The sequence below is a fragment of the Paroedura picta genome, chromosome 13 (genome assembly GCF_049243985.1).
Source record: "Paroedura picta isolate Pp20150507F chromosome 13, Ppicta_v3.0, whole genome shotgun sequence".
In the NCBI taxonomy this organism is placed as follows: Eukaryota; Metazoa; Chordata; class Lepidosauria; order Squamata; family Gekkonidae; genus Paroedura; species Paroedura picta.
In genome coordinates, this window is record NC_135381.1 from 17,036,450 (window position 1) to 17,056,539 (window position 20,090).

A 20,090-nucleotide genomic window follows, 5' to 3' on the forward strand; every position below is an offset into this window, starting at 1 on the left:
TCACCCATGGAACTCCCCACCCCCTGATGGCTGGGAACACTATTCCATCCTCTGTAGGCAAAGAAGCAGCCAGTGGTTAACTGGATTTTTGCTACTGGAAGCAAAGGTGCAGTGGAGGTCGCTGTGTCGAAATAAGCTCTGTGGAGCCTTGTGAAACTAGCTCTAATCACATCAAGGGTGTGTAAAAATAAAACAGGTGGCACCTTAGTGATTAACAAAATTGAGGACTGGAGCCCACTTTACATGCTCATCACTACAGTTTTTATGTAAGCTTGGGGGTGGGCAGGTGGGAATACTTTGCTTTAGGATGCTTAGGGCTGATCCTGCGTAGAGCAGGGGGTTGGACTAGATGGCCTGTATGGCCCCTTCCAACTATGATTCTAGGATTCTATGAAAGCGTCTACCGATGTATCCGAAGCATATGAACAGATCCCCGGGAGCGGGGGGGGGGGGGGCTCAGCCCCATAGAACAATTTTTAGAACGCTTTGCAATTAAAGCATAAAATAAAAACTACTTGTCGTGGTGAACTTATGCATGCAACACTTCGTTTGCACTAGGGGCTCACGGTGTGTGTATGTGTGTGTGGGGGGTCTCCCTGTTGCAGAGCAGTTACTCCCCCTGACCCGTGCTGGCGAAGGGAAGCAGCTGGGCGCTTTGCTGAGAATCGTTTCCCAAGTAGCTCGTGCCTTTTGCGTCCCCACAGGAGGCTCTTAGCGCCCCCCTCGCCGATCTAAGTACCCGCGGAGAGCTTGGGCTAAGGCGGCCGTCATAAAACGTGACCGAGCTCTTGGTGGGGCGGGCGTGGTTGGGAATGAACTTTTCCCCTCGCGGCTTCCCACGAGGCGAGGGGGCGCTTGGCCGCCCCGCGCTGGGGTCATGTTGAGGTAGCGGCTTGGGCGGGCAGGCTGGGAAGACGCTCCGACCACAATGAGCAGGTAACGACCGCATGGCTGGCAGGTCAAATTCACCACCTTGACGTTTCTGGAAGTACCTTTCGCTCGAGCCTGCGGCGACTGTACTCCCCAAAGGTCGCTCCCGGAGCACCTCTGGGATGCTCCCGTGCAAAACCTGTCGCCGCAGTTTTGGAAAAGAATATCATGTTTCCCCTGTAATATTCCAGGGAACTGTTTGCTAGCTGGTGGGCAAAAAGGAGACCTTCACCCACCACGGTCCGCGGCACCTGCAGCATTAAAACCACCACTAGACGCCAACAGTAAAAAACACATTGGGTTGGCAGAACCATGAAGCCTAGATGTGGCGGACAAATAACTCCTGGGGGCTTTAAAAAGAAATCTGCAAGTTTTAAAACGTCTATTTATTAACATTTACGACTACATCGTTAAAATTGCAATGTGTAATTAATTTTAGCAGTTTTAGATAGATTGTAATATTTGCAAGGATATAAATCAATCTAACAAAGTAGGTTCTTAAAAAAGAAAATTTGCAACAAAGTAGTCAACTGAAGGGGGCAAGCCTAAATTGCATTGTAAGCCCCATGTTATTAAATGGGCCTTACTCCCAGGAGATTCCCTTAGGTTGCAGCCTAAATGTATTCTTAATAGTTTATTTAAAAATAAATTAAGGCACGTTGGACTATTTGTTATGAATAGGAAACGTGCTCCAAGACATGGCCTTGGATGGAATAAAGTTCTGTATTGATTAGTTTTTGAAACCACCTTGGGCAACATTCAATTGATTTTTATTTGCAAGTAATTGGAATAAAAGAAACCAAAATAGTTTAAATGTGGAATATTAATCAAAAATCAAATATTCCAGAATGATCTGCCACATTCAAACCCTAATTCAATGGATACAATACTGGGCTGGGTGCTGGGTTTGAATGTCAGTTTACCGATAACTCCATTGAGAGCACATCAAAATCAGAGTCCGGTAGCACCTTTAAGACCAACAAAGATTTATTCAAGGCGTGAGCTTTTGAGTAGCCTTCACTGTCACCAGATTGCAGCCTTATTCTATGTCTCTTTGTTGGAAGAGAATTCTACTGACTTTTATTTCCTAGGAAGTGTGCAGAGGCCTTGGCCCCATTTGTGAAATAAGAGGAGAAATTCAGATGGCTGCAGGACACTCATGAAGTTAAATTTAAATAATAATAATAATAATAATAATAATAATAATAATAATAATAATAATAAATTTAAATACCCTTGACCGAAGAATGGTACACTCCTTCTATCTGGGATGGTCGTCCTCTTCCACCGAGCGTGCAGCTTCAGGAGGGACGCAAATGTGAGGGAGGTAGGGGGACACCTGCCTATCCAGCCAGATCCGCTGAATCAACCCTGGTGATCAATGGGGTGACAGATGTCGCAGCCAGATGGCCTCACATCATAAATTTAAATAATAATTTAAATAATAATGGTAATTTAATATTTTAAATAATGGTAATAATAATAATAATAAAGTTACCCCAAATTTGGACTGGTCCTGCTGAAAGTGCCCCCAGGACATAGTTTGGAGACTTTTTTGTTGTTCATTATAAGGGCTGAGAACTTCGGTCAAAGAGCAGTAAGTCAAAAGTGTGCACGTAAAGCTTAGAAAGCAGAGAAGGCATAAAACTTCATTCCCAGCACTTTCTGCATATTGAGTTATTCTTGTGTACCACTGACACAAACTGAGGCTACATAGTTGCCAAAAGCACTGGTTCGAGAGGGCAAAAATTGTCACTAAGATGTTTCTATTAAGTAGTTCCTTGTGAAATTACACAGCAGGAACATTTCATATGGGGCGCAGAATGTGTACTTCAGAAGAAAAGGGGGAAAAAAAGAAAATTATGTCAGCTTTTGAGAAGAATATTAAACGTGCAGTCCCTAAACTGATTCACATCCTCTAGGAGTAGTCAAATTGCGGCCCTCCAGCAGGGGCTCATGGGAATTGTAGTCCATGGACATCTGGAGGGACACAGTTTGCCTACCCCTGTCTAAGGCCCTGGGTGAAGTTCTGTTTCAGATTGCACTGTAAAAATGTTTATTATAATTTGTCACTTTTAATCAATATCTTGCTTGCTTTTTCAAGCCCTAGAAAATTCTCATTGTCACAAGATGAGAAGTTGATCTGTAGGGATCTGAAATTTTTTTGGGGGGGGGGGGGCTGGGTAATTTGCCATATTTTCTCCTGGCTGCTCTCCATTATGATAGGAATTATATGTTGAAAATTTGACAACAGAACAGGGTGTAGAATTGTAAGCATTCAAATCTCTGAATCTTAGGCTCTGGATTTTGCCAGAGAAGTAGATGCAGAGAAGTTGTGGTTGTTTTAAATAGTTATACCCACCTTCCCAGCTATATGGTGGCTGTTGAAATGACAAATATGAACCAACATTAAAAACTTCCATCAGCCAAAATAAAGAGTGAAGCAGTCAATATTTACATTTGCCAATAAAGGTATTGAATTTGAATTTGGGTGAACTGGCAAAAACACACACAAAGAGCTGACAAGGAAAAACTTAAAACATTTTAAAGTCAATAGGTTTAACAATAACCAGAAGAAACATAGTGTGGAATGAAAGATGGAGTACTTTTCACAGTGAAACAGGCTGTAAATGCTTAGGTTTCAGTAAATCCATCATCTTTTTTTTGTACGCAGTATAACAATCACTCTAATAATCAGCAAAAAAGGTCCATGCATTTGATGCAACTTGTCTGTCCTTTCCTGAAATAATCGGCAGGGCATTCTTGGACAGCCTGCTTCACTTTGTAGCTGGCACCCACAGAATCTCCTTTGAGCCTTGTGGCTGGTCACTATTTCTCATTTTTGCAACTCTCATCTTGACTGTCAACACCAGGATTTTCTAGTGGGCAAAAGCCCTGTGAGTGCATATAAATGATGGCAAATTCTCTCCTCTAGTCTCTGCCTTCCACACGTGGTGGGAGAACCAGCATGGTGTTGTAGCTAAAGAGTTAATAGACTCCAATATGGAGGACCAGGTTTGATTCCCCACTCCTCCACATGCAGCTAGCTGGATGACCTTGGGCTGGTCACAGTTCTCTTACAACTACTCTCACAGAGAAGTTCTCTTGGAGCTCTCTCAGCCTCACCTACCTCACTGGGTGTCTTTTGTGGGGACAGGAAGGGAAAGGTGCTGGTAAGCCAGTTTGGGACTCCGAGTAATGAAAAGTATAAAATAAACCAACTCCTTTTCTTCATGGGTGCTATGTGTATATCGGTAGCATTGTTGCTGCTGGAGCTGTCTCTTGCCTCAGTTTTGACATTGGAAATTCCAATCTGAAATGCTGTATGTGTTACACAGAACAGACAACGCCTGGGCCAAAAAGATGAAGCAGTTCATGGCTCTGCTTCAGAGGAATGACTGTGAAGATGCTCCACAGACCAAGCTGCTGGATGAAGCAGAAAAGCTTTGTCAGAATCTACAGCACTCTTCTAGCAGTCTTGAAAAGCTGGTGAAGGCTATGGAACAGGGAAGGCACTGGGGATTCCTCCTTAGCAATATCCACATAGTTCGGGCTTCTGTACATGTTCACATCCGTAGCGGTCAGTACGATGTGGCTTGCAAGCTTGTAGAGGTATAAATGCACTCTTGATCTCTTGTGGTAATATTCTTAAGTCTGCGGGTTCAGTGATCACGGACTCCAAGTCTTTAGAACAGCTCTTTTTATTTAGCAAGGTCAGCAACAGACTACAGCTACTGAACAGAGTAAAACAGGCAAACTCATGCACTTTTATACCTTTCAGGCAGCCCGCTGCTGCCTCTGATTGGCTCTAAGTAGAGCAATTCGATTGGCCCTAGCGGAGCAATCTGAGCAATCCGATTGGCCCAGATTCCTTTGATTGGTTAGTTCCTTGGCTGGGAGAAACCCTCATTTGCATCAGTGTCCAAATGCCCACAGACATAACAATTCTAACATTTTAAAAAGCTCTTTCAGTGCTTCATGTACATTAGCATATTGATGTGATTTTGTTGCAGCAAAAATAAACAAGACTAAAAAAACAAACAAAAAAACAACCACCACCAAACACCCACCCCAAACCTCTCCAGATACTATAAGTGGGTGTTCAGTTTGCATTAATTTGTCTGGGGTGGGGATAGGGGAACAGCAGGGTTATGGGACCATGAAATCCAGGGGGCTTAAAATGAAATATAAAACAAATGATGTTGTATCATTTCCACTGTAATTCTTCCAACAGTTCTGAAAGGTGGACCTTTTGCAGAGAAACTGCTGTGGGGACAGGATAGACTAATCGAGGCCAGAAATAATATTTCACGCTTCCAGTGCTATTTCAAGGTCCAGCCTACAGTACATACGGTCCCTAAGAAAGTGGGGAGCATGAAAAGAGTGGGATTGGTGCTACGTTTCATGAAATATAAACTAACTGTCCTATTGTCTCAGAACTGCGGAGCAATGGAGAAAAAGGAATTGGTGCAGCTTTGGAATGAGATCCACTATCACAAAACTATGGAGAAATATCACAAACCGTCTTTGACATCTGTCCAGAAATTCCGGTGTAGGAAAAGGTACTTGGTGGGAAGGAAGATTAAATGGGGCCAAAATAACTAATTGTTGGGAGGGACTTGTATGTTTGTTGTTTGCTGGTGAAAATTAAGCGTGCCAGTCGATTCCAGAGCTTCCTTTCGGACTTCCTTTGTTTCTGGAGGATTCCAGAGCAAATTCTGGTGTTTATTTTACAATGCCAGAATTCAAGACAGCCCAGAACTCCTTTCCTGAATGGCTTTTGAGTCTTGAGGGCTGTCTTGAGAAGATCTAAAGAAACATATTCAAGCACATACAGGGCTGCAAAAGGTGGAGGATGTGTGCACACAGGACATAAGGGAATCTGCAGGCCTGTGATCCCTAATGTGATCCCTGCTAATGCCACAGTACTCATTTATGGGTTCCCTGGAGACCATTTGCTTATTTGACAATGCTTTACACCCCAAAGCAAAGGGCCTTTCCCCCACCTAATTTGGGTGGAAGGTGGTTCAGAAGGATGCAAGCCATTCAGAAACAGCTGCCTCCTTTGTAACAAGATTCTTGGGAAGTAAGCTATGACTTCTTCGGGGAATGTAAAGTTCCAGCTCTTCAAGATTCTTGGTTTGAAGCCTTCTCAACATTTTTGTTTTATGTCAGCCATTTTTGAACCATTGTGAGAAAGAGAGAGAGAGCTTCTTTTCTTTAACAGAATACGTAGTATGTGTTCAATTAACCACTAAATAAATTACCCTGGAAAAGATATGCTTCTGGAACTTCAGTCACAATTAATATACTGAATTGGCTGCCCCCCTATTATTTGCTTGTCTTCTGCTGGTCTAAACCAGGGGTAGTCAACCTGTGGTCCTCCAGATGTTCATGGACTACAATTCCCATGAGCCCCTGCAGCAAATGCTGGCAGGGGCTCATGGGTATTGTAGCCCATGAACATCTGGAGGACCACAGGTTGACTACCCCTGGTCTAAACCCTATTTTGGCTGGCATGGGACTCTAGTGCCAAGATCAGGTGTCTTGCTTTCTATGTCATTGTGGCAGTTTGGCCACAGAAGGAACCTTATCCCTGTGGATGCCCTTAGAGTGGTACTGCAGATTAGATTCTGCCTAGGAGTACCAAGATGTTATAGCCAGGATGGATTTTCAGACTGAGCAAGTCATCACAGGCACAGTGTGAGCTGCTGTTGACCTTGCCTGGCATCACCATGATCAGACTGGCTTAGAAACAGACATGGGGCTACAGCAGCCTTTTTTACCATGGAGAAATCCCAGGAAATCCCAGGAATGGTGTGATCGTGCATAATATTGTTGGAAACCATAGCTGTGTAGATGCCCACTGGGGCCCTTCCCATCCCCTCCAGGCCCATCATTGGCAATTGGGGAGGACAGGTTGACATGACAGTATATGGTCATATCACCCAATATATGTTTAGCCATTTTTAAAAATTAATTAACTCCCACCCTTTCATGAAACCCTTCCAGGGCCATCAAGAAACCCCAGGCTTTCACAAAACCCTGATCTATAGCAACAGTGAATTCCTGTTTGCTACCACCACAGTCATGAATGGAGGGTTCAGTTCATTCATAGGTGATTAGTTTATGCACTTTGTGGAGCTTGAATAGAGCTCCATTTTTTCTTCTTCCATATACAGGAATCCTCCACCAGCTTCCCTCTGTCCTGATGGAGTGAAAAGTCGGAATTACCCAAAGGAGGTACGCTGGATCCTACAGAGGTTTGCCGTGGAGATGACAACCACACCAAACAGACAGCAAAGGGTAAACCTGCAGATAACTCTGTATGTTGTTTGCATAAGCAAGGATTAACAATTTGTGATTGTCAGTATTAAGTGTGCAAGTTCAGTTATCACAGACTCCCAAGTCTTCAAAACAGCTCTTTTTATTTAGCAGCTCCAGCAGCAGACTGCAACTACTGAACAGAGAAAAACAGGCAAACTCATGCACTTTTATACCTTTCAGGCAGCCAGCTGCTGCCTCTGATTGGCTCTAAGCGGAGCAATCCTATTGGCCCTACGCAGAGCAATCCGATTGGCCCTAAGCAGAGCAATCCGATTGGCTCTGGCAGAGTGATTAGGATTGGTTAGTTCCTTGACTAGCAGAGAACCTTCAGTTGCATCTGTGTCCAAATGCCCACAGACATAACAGTCAGTACCTAGTCTGCGAGAGACGGGTGTGGGCAGTGGACGAGGACAGAAACAAGAGCTGTGAGCCAACTCTCTGGCTTACTTCAAAATCTAGGTTTGGATCAAATATGCCCTTATGGAAGGGAGGATAGCCATCATACAATGCAGCCATGAAGCCTTAGGCAGACTCAACATACATGGAACTGACTGGCAGCTGTGTGAGGCAGGATGCTGGACAAGATGGACCATTTATCTGATCCAGCAGGGCTTTTATTATCTTTGGAGATTGCTTTCCTTCCATATGCTGCTTCATAATTCTGAAGATTCCCCACAGTCCTCTGAATGCCACTGGTTGTGTAATTAGTTAGGAAGACACAGGCATAGAAAGAAGTAATTTCAGTACCTCTGCACCATTAATGAGCTGTTTTAGACCAGCCAAACTCTAAGGTCTTTTCATAATCTGTGCCTCATTTGGGACTTGGAGTGAATAGGGAAGAAGTGTCAACTACTTGGACAAAACATTTTTCTATCCTATTGGGGTGTGTGTGTGTTTTATAAATCACTTTAATTTATCTCTTCCCCTTTTGTGGGGTGATTGATCTGAGAAGCTGGCACAGGTCCTTCAAGGGCCCAAATGGTATAGAGCTGATCCATCCCTTGTTGGCTAAGGATAACTAATAAGACTTAAATTTAAAGGACCTCTATAAAGATGAGGAATTAATCTGGATGTAATTTATGCCACATCTTTTGTTCACTGCAGGACGTTTTGGCCCATGCAACAAACTTGCAGCCCCAATGCATCTATAACTGGTTTGCTAATTATCGTCGCCGTCAGAAAACCAAGCCCAGTCCACCAAAAGAGCTTAACCCATCAACTTGCCAAGAGGAATCTCAAGCAGAAAGGACAGAAGGACAAAAAAGCCCAGCACAGAATACAGATCAGCCTTCTTTCGGTCACCAAGGTAAACATTATGGTTCATGCTGCTGAGAGAAGGATCCCAGTATGGAGTAGAGATGGACTTATAAAACACAAATATACTAAGGCACACTTGCCCTGATGGCCCTCCTGTTGCATTGGTTCCCATATGCTGAGTTTATGCTTATGCTGTGACAGGGATGGAATATGGCTAGTTGAGAAACTTTACAAAACTCAGCTCTTTTGGATTTCCTGTCATCCTGTTTCCTGTCAGTAGCACAAACTAGCAACTTACACTTGTGCTAATGATGTCTAAGGATGCTTCATATAAAATGACTGGTAGGAAAACCCATTTTAAAAATAGGTGGGGGATTGGGGTAGCCCCTCCAACTCTCCTGGCAGCTAGGAGGCCAGGCAGAGTGGCATAGCTGACGGGGAGTGTCTGTATGATCTTCCCCGCCATCTCTTGGTGGCAAGGAGGTTGGGGGAGAGTAGGGTAGCCAGTGTGGAACACGCTTGGAAGGCCTTCCCCCACCATCTCCCAGTAGCCAGGAGGCTGGGGACAGCAGTGTGGCTGGTGCAGTGTGCGTCTGGTTGGCTTTCCCATTGGCCTTAGGAAACCATAGTTCCACTTACTTTTGCCCAGCAAATGCAGCACTTCTCAAATAAATCCCACTTGAAGCATAGTGGGACAGGGGAAAGATGCAACTAGAATGAGAGTTGTAAGGGGTCCTCCTTACAACCCCCTACAGGAACTTACAACTACCTGCCCACCTACTCACAATCTGCCTCAATAAAATCAGCATTTTTGTCAGATGACTATCTAGCCTCTGCTTAAAACCACCCAAAATCCAGTTTACCTTTTTAACTACTGAGTCACACTGCTGACTCATATTTGGTGTCTGGCCTACTAAGACCCCCAGATCCTTTTCACATGTACTACTGCCAAGACAAGTCTCACCTATCCTATAGTGATGCATTTGGTTTTTCTTACCTAAATGCAGAACTTTACATTTTTCACTATTAAAATTCATTTTATTCATTTTAGCCCAGTTTTCTAGCCTGTCAAGATCATCCATTCATTATTGTTAATCTAAGTTATCTGTATTGTTTCTGTTTTATGTGAACCGCCCTGAGCCTTCGGGGAGGGCGGTATATAAATATAATGAATAAAATCCTGTTTCCTGATTCTGTCTTCTGATGTGTTTGCTACCCCTCCCAGTTTAGCATCATCTGCAAATTTAATAAGCACCCCTCTATTCCTTCATCCAAATCATGTTTTCCCCCCCCCCATTCCATGTGAACCACCCTGAGCCTCAGGGGAGGACGGTATACAAATATAAAAAAATAAAATAAATTTATGAATATGTGGAATAACACAGGGCAGATCCCTGAGACACTCCACTCTTCTCCAAGAAGATGACAAAACATTTACAAGCGCCCTTTGGGTGCGATCTGTCAACCAATTCTCAATCCACCTAAGAATAATAAGATCCATACAACATTTTACCAACTTGCCAATAAGAATATCATGAGGAACCTTATCTAAAGCCTTCCTGAAATCAAGGTAAACAATGTCCACAGCATTCCTTTGATCTAGCAGCTCTGTGCCTGTGTTCATGTGCCGACTGGCATGCCAGCACCAGCACACCCCCACACACCCCCACAGAGCGATGCGGTGCTGACTGCTTCTGGCTGGAATGGCTGCTTTGGCAGCCTAAGTAGTAACCTGTCTTTTTCCACACCAAAAGTGGCTTTTCTCATCCCTTGTGAAGAGAAATACTTCTGTGGCATTCCGTTTCTAGGCACCGTCAGTTCTCATAATCTGGAAGAGGATTCTCTGTCCTGTGCCCAAATATTGCCATCATGTTTGTGTTTTTGTAATTTCTTCATGAAAGCCTTGGAGTGTCTTTTCTGCCTGTATTTTCTCTCATTGTTTCAGATGGACTTCATGTAGACACTGGCTTGAAGCAAATGGAGCTGCCTCTTGTGAGCAATAATCCAGGTTGGGAGCAGATAGACAGAGGCCAGGTCTACTCCAGCCGTGGAACCTTTATGTTGCCTGGCAGGTGAAGGATAGCAGTGTTACTTTGGGGTCCTTTCTGGATTGCTCCTTTTAGTAATTTGGCATTAAAAGCCATCCTTTGTGCCTGTCTCTCTCCGCTCCCCATGAATCAATGATGATTCAGACATAACTTAACATTTATTTCAATTATTTTAATTATAGTTTATGAAACTATAATTTGGATGAAAATATGAGTTTGTCCAGTTAAATGTTGATTTAATTGCCTTTGTTCCAACCAAGCTTTACTGTAGCTAGGGAATGCATGAGATGGTAAGGGGCAAACCAGGATAATCCCAGGATACCCCAAAAGTTAAGATGTAGTTTTAAATAATAAACTAATTTCAGAACATGGTTTCAGATCCTGGCTTGAAAGACCTTAGTTAACCATAGTTAGAAGAAGAAGAAGAGTTGGTTCTTATATGCTGCTTTTCTCTACCTGAAGGAAGCTCAAAGCAGCATACAGTCACCTTCCCTTTCCTCTCCCCACAACAAACACCCTGTGAGGTGGGCGAGGCTGAGAGAGCCCTGATATCACTGCCCGGTCAGAACAGTTTTATCAGTGCCGTGGTGAGCCCAAGGTCACCCAGCTGGCTGCATGTGGGGAAGTGCAGAATCGAACCTGGCTCGCCAGGTTAGAAGTCCACACTCCTAACCACTGCAACAAACAGAGTGGCCTACAATACTATGATCATACAAACAGTTGTTGAAGCCACAGTTGTGCATTTTTTTCTGAACTGAGCTTGTGTTTGTGGAACCTTTGCAGCATCTTACAGAGTAGCTACTTGGAAGATTTTGGTCCAAGCCTTGAATTCAGGAGCCCCATCAAAACTGAAGAGTGTATGACGTTCTATTCCCAAACTGAGGAAGACCATGGAAGAAGCCTTGGTGCTGCTATTGTGGAATCTAGATGGAGACCCAGCAGTACCAGTACCAGTCTCTGGATGGAGAACTCCAGCTACAGTTCTTGCATTTTATACCCAACACAGCAGTGGTCTGAAAGGCTGTCAGCTTCTAGAATAGCGCTGGAGGCCACTTCCAAGGCAGACCAGTATACTATTTGGAGCTTGGATGCATCTTGTGAGTCCAATAGATCTTGGATTCAGGGGTGTCTTCCTATATAGAACGAGGCAGTGAATGGGGTGGGTGACAGCAGAGTGGAAAAGAGCCAGCTGAGAGCACAATCCATTGCAAATCCATTCTACCCAGGCCTCTTGAAAGAAACTGAGATATGCAAGTACATGACTGTGGGTAGAATGCTGGCATGTGGATTATGATAGGGGTAGTCAACCTGTGGCCCTCCAGATGTTCATGGACTACAATTCCCATGAGCATTCTCTGGCAGGGGCTCATGGGAATTGTAGTCCATGAACATCTGGAGGACCACAGGTTGACTACCCCTGGGTTATGAGACTCATCTTCTGTTGACCAAGCTCTTACAAGAGTATGCTCTTACAAGAGATCATGGCCAGGCAGCACATCATCCTCGGACCATCTTGAGGATGTTGTTGACATAGCCCTCTGCTGCCCGGTGGCAGGTGTTCCAGTATGGAAAAGGATAGTTTTATGCCATGGTGGGCTTTTTCTATTGGTTGTTGTTTTAATGGGGTTTTATTGGGTTTTTATTGTCCTGGTTCTTTTTTATCTTGTAACCCGCCAGCTTGCCGGGAGTGGCGAGTAATAAATGTAATAGTAATAGTAATAGTAATATTTTAACCTGAGCGTTTACTCCCAATGCAGGTGTGAGAGCTGCTTGCTGCAGAATGCCTCCAAGTATGTATGTTGAAACCAGGATGGAGACTGTCAGGGATCAGGCAGTGAATGAAGGCCTTGTGCTTAGTGAGAGACAGCTAGGGTCCTTGGAAGTACCTATGCTGTGCAGGTAATGAAAAACAGTCTGTGTGCATAGGTTTCTGGAGCACAACTGGGGGTTGGACTAGATGACCCTGGAAGTCCCTTCCAACTCTATGAAATGTGTATGAATCTTTGCCATGGAAGTTTGCCAGATAACCTTGGATCTACCACAGTCTCTGAAGCTGACCTAACTTATGAGGTGGTTCCTGTGGGGATAAAGTAGAGAAGGGGAGGACAATGGGACAAGCCTATTTTTCTTGTGAATAGGAGAAAAGCAGGAGATATTTTTTGTATAAAGATGCCATTTCAATCCTCAGCTTACCTAGCCTTGTGTAACTTGAATCCTGTTTGAATAACATATAGACAGTCCCCATTAGAAAGCATCGATAGAGAAATCAATGCACCAGACCTCCCTGCATGATTTTACACCTTTGCTCCAATGGCATGAATTGAGATCATACTTGATTGTAATGGACTCCAAGAAACCAGTTTCCATAGATACACTCAGAGCCCTGCTGGGTGGAACCAAAGGTTCCCTCATTGGCCAACCAAATCTCTCACCAGCCAAAGCCTTCTATTCCCTGTCTTCTCCTTTTGGTTACTTTTTAGCAGCTGACATTCAGAGGTATAGTGCCTCTGAACATGGAGGTTCTAGTTAGCATTCATGGCTTATTGCCACTGATGGACCTGTCCTCATTGCAGCAGTGTAAAAAGTCAACAACCCCTTGTGGTTTTTACCCAGACTTGGATTATTTTTTGAGCTGTTTGTTTTTATGCACAATAAAATCAGAGTCCAGTAGCACCTTTAAGACCAACAAAGATTTATTCAAGGCGTGAGCTTTCGAGTGCAAGCACTCTTCCTCAGACTATGACAAGCCCATATGCTGCTGGAGCAAGGGCAAGAAGCATTCATTTTGATGTACTCTTCTCACCCGTTTCACCCACAGGTTAAGCACAGGGGGTCAAGTGCGCTCTCCCTACCTGTGCCTATTAATTACAGATACCTGTAATTAATAGGCACAGTGTCCCTTATGGCAGGGATGGTCAACCTGTGGTCCTCCAGATGTTCAGGGACTACAATTCCCATGAGCCCCTGCCAGCAAACGCTGGCAGGGGCTCATGCAAATTGTTCTCCATGAGCATCTGGAGGACCACAGGTTGACTACCCCTGCCTTATGGTATTGGAGGAAAAAATTAAACAGCCTCTGTCCCTTTCCCAGTCTTCAAAGTAGTCACCCGGGCTACTAATTAGTTTTTTAATATGGTGTAAGATTTTAATCATGCGTCATTCAGATTACATTCGGATTGGCCATTACTGTCACTCAGGAAACAAGATTCCAAACTAACAGTCGTCTTCCCCTTCCCCGCCCTCTTTTAAAAGATCCTAGATAGAGTAGGAGAACAAGGTGTTGCAGCACTAGGAGAATTTGTAACTCCTTTTCCTTGTGCAATTTTCCAAAAGGGTACTTTCCCGAGAGAGGTATATGATTTGGAACGGGAAAACTATGTACAAGGAAACAAACACCATCTCACTACAGCACTGTGATTCCAGTCATACTGGTGGGGATTCCCACAGTTCTCTTTAATACTTTCAGATTATACATGAGGACTGATCAGACCAGTTATCCAGTCTTGTTTGGCCTTTAGGCACAGAACTACCTCTCCTTTAATGCACTGAAGTAGTGCCTAAATAGATTCTTGGACATCAGTGAAGAAGTAGGGATGCTTGCAAAAAACTGAGTCAAGAAGGGAAAGTATTTTCATATAGTCTAACTTGCCATCAACTCTTCTTTCTCAGTTCCACTCCTAGGTGCCCGGTGGTTTCCTTGCCTGATTTGGATGAAAGTCAGAGCTGGACGCATGAGCAGGTAATTACCAGCTGCACAGTTATCTGTAGCATGGTTCCTTCCAAAAGAGCAGTGTATGAAGAAGAGGGAAGGGCATTCTCCATCTTGGACTAGCCTAGAATGATGCACATCTGAATGTGAGGATCTAAGATGAATGCAAGAAAATGATCATGGAGTTAGGCTTGCAATTATTCCCTCTCTCTGAGAATTTGTAGTTCTCCATCAGTGAAGGAAGAAGCCTTTACATTGGGTTATGCTCCTTCCTTGCTCTTCAGGCACACCTTATGCAAATCTCTCACTTCCACACCATCTTGGAGGCACATCCCCAATCTATGCCCTTTGACTGAACAAGCTCCTGATAAAAATATGCAGAAGCACTACAAGGAGAAGGAGCATTGTAGATTTGCAACAGATAAATCTGATCACCTTTGTCAAACTACAACTCCCAGGATTCTTTGGGGGAAATCATACTACAATTTTGTTGGGTGATCTATCCCTAAGTTAGTTTATTTGAACAAAAGACGTGCCTTTTTACCATTCTCAAGAGCAATCTGATAGTAAAGGGGCGAGTGGGAAGGAATGACCATTCATCCTGTTTCACTGTAGGTCAGTTTGCTGACAATCCTTTTATCCATGCAATAAATAGACAGGGCCTCACAGTGACAGTGTTTTGCACTTGCTGGGGAACGAAAGCCACACTTCCCCATTAAGGATAGTGTGTGCTGGGGAAGAGTTTGCTTCATTATTTTTTCCTCTGCAACAGGAGATGCACCTGAGGCAAAACAAATGTCTGTATTTCCTGCAGCAGCTGAGCAGAGCAGCTGCTTCCCATGCAAGGAGGCACCCAGGAAGGGTCTGCAGCTGATGCTTACTCAGGGGAGGCTCAGACTATCCTCATGGAAGCTTTGTCTTTCATCTCCACCTGAACTCCATTGCAGGGAATGAAACAGATACACAAAAACATCCTGAGGCAGGAGTGTGAGCTCCAGCTCTTTAAAAAACACACACTTTCCTATTTCTCCCCTGCTGAAAGATAGCTCAAACGAGCTCTGCGGTTGAAGTACCCAAGGAGAACAAGAGAGAGGAAAATTGCCTTCCCTTGTTTTCATTTTCTGACACTGATTTTTATGGTGGGTGTTGTTCCTAGCCAACCCCTTGTGTCAACATGGGCAGCTCCAACAGTGAACTAACACTGCATCTTGAAGACGGACGATAGAGCCTGCAGCAGCAGCTGGTTCATGTCTGCATCATAAGAGGGCAGCTCAGATTTGTCTATAAAGCATTTATGATGTTTCCCCCTCTCCTGTCTCACCGCTCGCTGGTGCAAATACTCTGCAGTTCCTTGGAAAGAAATGGGGTGTCCATCAGATGCCATAGCTCGCCAGGGCGGTACTCCCACTGCCTCTTTCCGATTTCCACCTGGAGGAAATTCTCAGTAGTAAACATGGTACTTATAACCGATGTGAGCCAAGCCAAACACAAACTCTTAAGGCCAATTCGCACATTATAAAGGCCTATGTGGATATGTTATGGGAATTCCTTGCAGGGTGCATGAGGGCCGAGGCATTTGGGAAGGGGCTTCAGCCTTCCACACGCTGAGAGGAGGGAAACATACATGTATATTCATAGATGCATGACAGTACCCCAGTTGGACTAATAATGCTTTCCTGGGCCATGTCCGATGGCAAAAGGACCTTCTCCTCAAGCCCTTTGAGCTCAATCTGAATCAGGCCTGCATGCACCTGGCATCTGAGTTCCCAGCAAGTCCTCATGAACGTCATAACATGTGAATACACTTTTGAGAGACTCAACAGTGAGCAAAGGTGGCATATCACTGCAGTCTGGGGCGCTGTTTTGGTTGGGGTTTTAGATCCAGCTGGGAGGAAAGAAGCATTCTGAACACACAATGCATTCTAGGCTTCATTTGCAACCAAAAGGATTTTTGGTCCACCTCACTTACTATCCAGCTGCTTTAGGACATTGACTTATGACAAAGCCACTTCAGTTATCCAGCAGCTTCACAATAGCACTGCCAAGGTTCCTGCAATGGATAGCATAGAACATTTCCCCCCCTCTGAATTAGCAAGAAAGAGGACGGGCAGTACCTAAGCCCCTCTTAGCCAGTTTTCCCTCTAAACCAGGGTCCCCAATCTGCGCCCCCTCCCAACCTCTTTCTGTGCAGCCCTCCAACCTGCTTGACTGCTGCTATCACCCTCAGAGCATTTTCCCTCTGACCTATTCTGTTCTTCCTGCCTCAAGAGGCACCATCTACTGCTGTTCATCCTGTCCCTTTCTTGCAAAAAAGACAATAGCAACATTGTTTGTTTTGGTCTCCCTGGTTCCTTCTGCCAGCCCCCTCTTCTTCTTATCCTCCATAAGAGCATTTTAACCATTCTGGGTGCTTTGCTAGACAGCAAAGCTCAGGCACCCATCCCACTCAGCTTTTTAACTCCCCCTCTCCATGAATTACCATGTTGAAGCTATGTATGTATATAAGGAAGGTAAGATCGCTGTGTGGGTGGGTTCAGGCGATGTCAGGTCTGCTTTTGCAAAAAAAAAAAAAAACCCAGGAAAAGGACAGTAAAAGGCCTGGTAGTTTTGCAAAAAAAAGGATACAAAGTATTTTGCATACTGAACATTTCTAGAGGCTCCACCTATCAAAGCAAGTGGCTTCCAAAGTTACTGGTGAGGTTGCTGCTGCAAGCAAAAGTATTCTTCCTTCAACAACAAGATCTGGTTGCTCTGCTTCTGCCTTTCCTCCCTTCCTCACTCCAGCTAGAAATCTTCTTATGCATCTGTGATTGTAGGAGCCGGTGAGTGGCCCCTTGAGTACTCTCTTAGCAGGGAAGCTTATGGCCTTCCCCTTCTCTCATCTTCCTCCAGCCAAGTTCCCCTCCCTTTGGCTGCCATTTTACTTCTCATGACTGAGACTTGGCTGGCAAGCAGTGATGTACATGTGTACCCTGCATATAATTTGAAGCCAACTTAATGGCATATTTTCTGTTCCAGGTGGAAGGCTGCCCTCATTCACTCTGTCTACTTGCCCTTTTTTGGAGGGCCCCCAATTTTTAATATATTAAAATTTAAATGTATTAGCACAGAGGTAGTCAAACTGCGGCCCTCCAGATGTCCATGGACTACAATTCCCAGGAGCCCCTGCCAGCGAATGCTGGAAGGGGCTCATGGGAATTGTAGTCCATGGACATCTGGAGGGCCGCAGTTTGACTACCCCTGTTAGCAGGTGTATATTTAAACTTTAAGGGACTGTATTTATTAAGAAATAAACCTCATAGTATTCAATGTACGTAGGATTGCAACTGCCATCTGGTAGGCCAGATTCACAACACATTAAAAAAAATGTTCCTAGCCTATGTATATAGCCCAGGGCCTCTGAGAACTGTAGTGGGGGAAAATATTTTTATTTATTAAAGGATAACATTGAAACTCTGCAACTGCTGCTCTGTTAAAACCCAGTAAGATGTCTGCAAAAGGAAGTTCTGTTTTAAAGAAATGAAAAATTCCTGTGGAGCGGTATAAATAAAAGGCTAAGGGCTAAAGGGGAGGAGAAAGGGCGGGCTCTGTCCGTGATAAAAACTCGGAGGGCCCAATCAGGAGCCGCGAAGTGCCTGAAAATTGTGAAATCAAAGTGTAGGTCAAGCTTACAGGTGAACATTTACATGGTATTTTAAGAGTATCTATCACAAACCTTGACTTGGACATCAATGCCTTGGCTAACACAAATCAGCCACAAAAATCACTGACTAGGTAAGCATGTGTAGCTAAATAAAAGGATTCCACAGTAAAAATATTGTTCCAAAATGGATTGCTTTAACATTTCTTCATTTGCTTTTGAATGTTTACTTTTGATCTAAATAAGTAGGTTAATAATTTTGCTACATTTTGGTTTAAGATTATTAGGCACTTATTATTATTATATTAGGCACTTATTATTATGCCCTTATTAGGCACTGGTCATGCTAATGTGGCCCCCGTGTGCCAAAAGGTTGGGTACCCCTCTAAACTGTGGAAAATGTGAGCAGCCGCTCATTAACACAGGAAGCTTTGCTCACCAGCAATCTGGAGCTTTACAGGGACTTGCATTGCCCATTACCCCTGTTAAACATTATAGCAGTTATATCCTGTTCAGGATGTGAACTGCTCTGCCCAATGTGGGGGTTCTCAGTAGGACCATTGATGTTAATTGTTTTGCCATTTTTCTGGTGGTGTTTTCTCACTGGCTGATCCTGCTGCATGTACCCATCTCTCCCTCCCATTATGCTGAATTTAAAGCAATAGCTACAAGATAGCAGAATTTCACCTCCAAAGGGGAGGGGATTTACCCAAGAATAAAATGCAGCCATTGAACTAACATGTTCTGTTTTAATTCCAGATGTGGAGGGAACCATCAGACATCAGCACACTCCAGGCAGCTTGGTTGCTCTGTGAACTCTCTTGTAGCAACCGTTGAGTCCTACCAACTTTACGCTGGGATCCCTTGTGGCTAAAGGCTGAAGAAAATAGTACAAGGGACTCGTGGTTACTACGGAGAGATGTTGGGTTGCTGCTGCTGGCAGCACATTTAGTGGCTTGGCTCTAAAGGCGGCTCCAAATTAACTGGGAAGCAGTTCTTGGTTACCAAGATTGTTTTAATTAAATGGTTATCTATTTCTGAAATAACTGGGGATTGGCTGCCTACTCCCTCCTGTGTCCCAACAACAGTATTTTGGAACCATGCAAGTTCCTAGTATCTTAGTGTTCACCAGAGGGACACCGAGAGCGGCATGCTAATATTGTTCATACTAAGACATTGAATATTACTTCTGGTTTTGTTGCAAAACTTACTAATAGGAATCGTGTGTTCTGTACTTATTCAAGACTCATAAGAGGAGAGACCACCAGGGCTACTCCCAACTGCCCTTCCACAGACTAGCTGCCCCAGGTTTGCTTCCTTTTCCAATGTGTGACATTTTGCTAAATGCCACTTCCCATGTGGTAGGACTTAATTAAACATGACACCAGCTAAGGGGGAGGGGAAACCATAGGAATTTGCACTCTCTCCAAGTATTCTTTTAAGCCGGGCTTCTATCCGTGCACCGTGCGGAGTTTAAACAAGGCACTGTTCATAGGCAAACCCCCTAAGGGATGATGCTTTTGCCTCAGCCAGTGTCACATTGAACAGGGAATCATGTGTGAGGCAGCCTGAAACAAAAGGACTTTAAATAAGAGTCCAGCACAAAAGTTCTGTTTCATGGTTTCAAAGCAAAACTCTTGAACCTTCAGTTTCCTTTCTGTCATTGAAAAGTTTCAAATAAAAGTGGTTTCTGTCATCCCTCTCTCTTCAGTTTTTCTGTGGAGCAAAAAAACCCCCAAAACTGCACTGGATTGCTCAGTTGTCAGAATGGTAAAGTACCTGTGGGAGCATTTCTTTATACAATAGCATGTAAGAAAGAAAGAAAGGAAGCCTTGGCAAGGGGCTGTGGCTTAGTGGAAGAACCTCTGCTTTGCAGGTTCAATTCCTGGCATTTCCAGCTATGGACCAAGTAGCAAGTGAGCCACTGGACCAAGGGTCGGATTCAGTATTGGCCAGTTTCTTTATGGGGTCATGTGTGTGTGTGATAACACATTATTCATGAATGAGACAAAAGACAGGTGTTGTCATTTTCAGATAATGAAGGAAGAGACATTGAGCAAATAACTTTCTGGCATGGAAAAAAATCAATGAATTAGCATTCCACATCCTTTGCCCATACATTGCCATCTTAATTAGTATCATGTCCCTTGTATATCCATATGACATATCACAAGCACAG

The 20,090-nt window shown here is 44.1% G+C and overlaps 1 protein-coding gene across 1 annotated transcript; it reads left to right on the forward strand.

Annotated features, from left to right (window-relative positions):
- The first annotated feature begins 833 nt into the window (after positions 1–833).
- On the forward strand, positions 834–19,539 carry ANHX (anomalous homeobox). Its single transcript, XM_077308497.1, has 10 exons — positions 834–936; positions 4,269–4,542; positions 5,368–5,492; positions 7,113–7,236; positions 8,362–8,563; positions 10,460–10,586; positions 11,346–11,659; positions 12,320–12,461; positions 14,232–14,301; positions 18,671–19,539. Exons 1-10 carry the CDS (start codon positions 929–931, stop codon positions 18,746–18,748), a joined length of 1,464 nt encoding a protein of 487 aa, XP_077164612.1. The 5' UTR covers positions 834–928; the 3' UTR covers positions 18,749–19,539.
- The last annotated feature ends 551 nt before the right edge of the window (positions 19,540–20,090 follow it).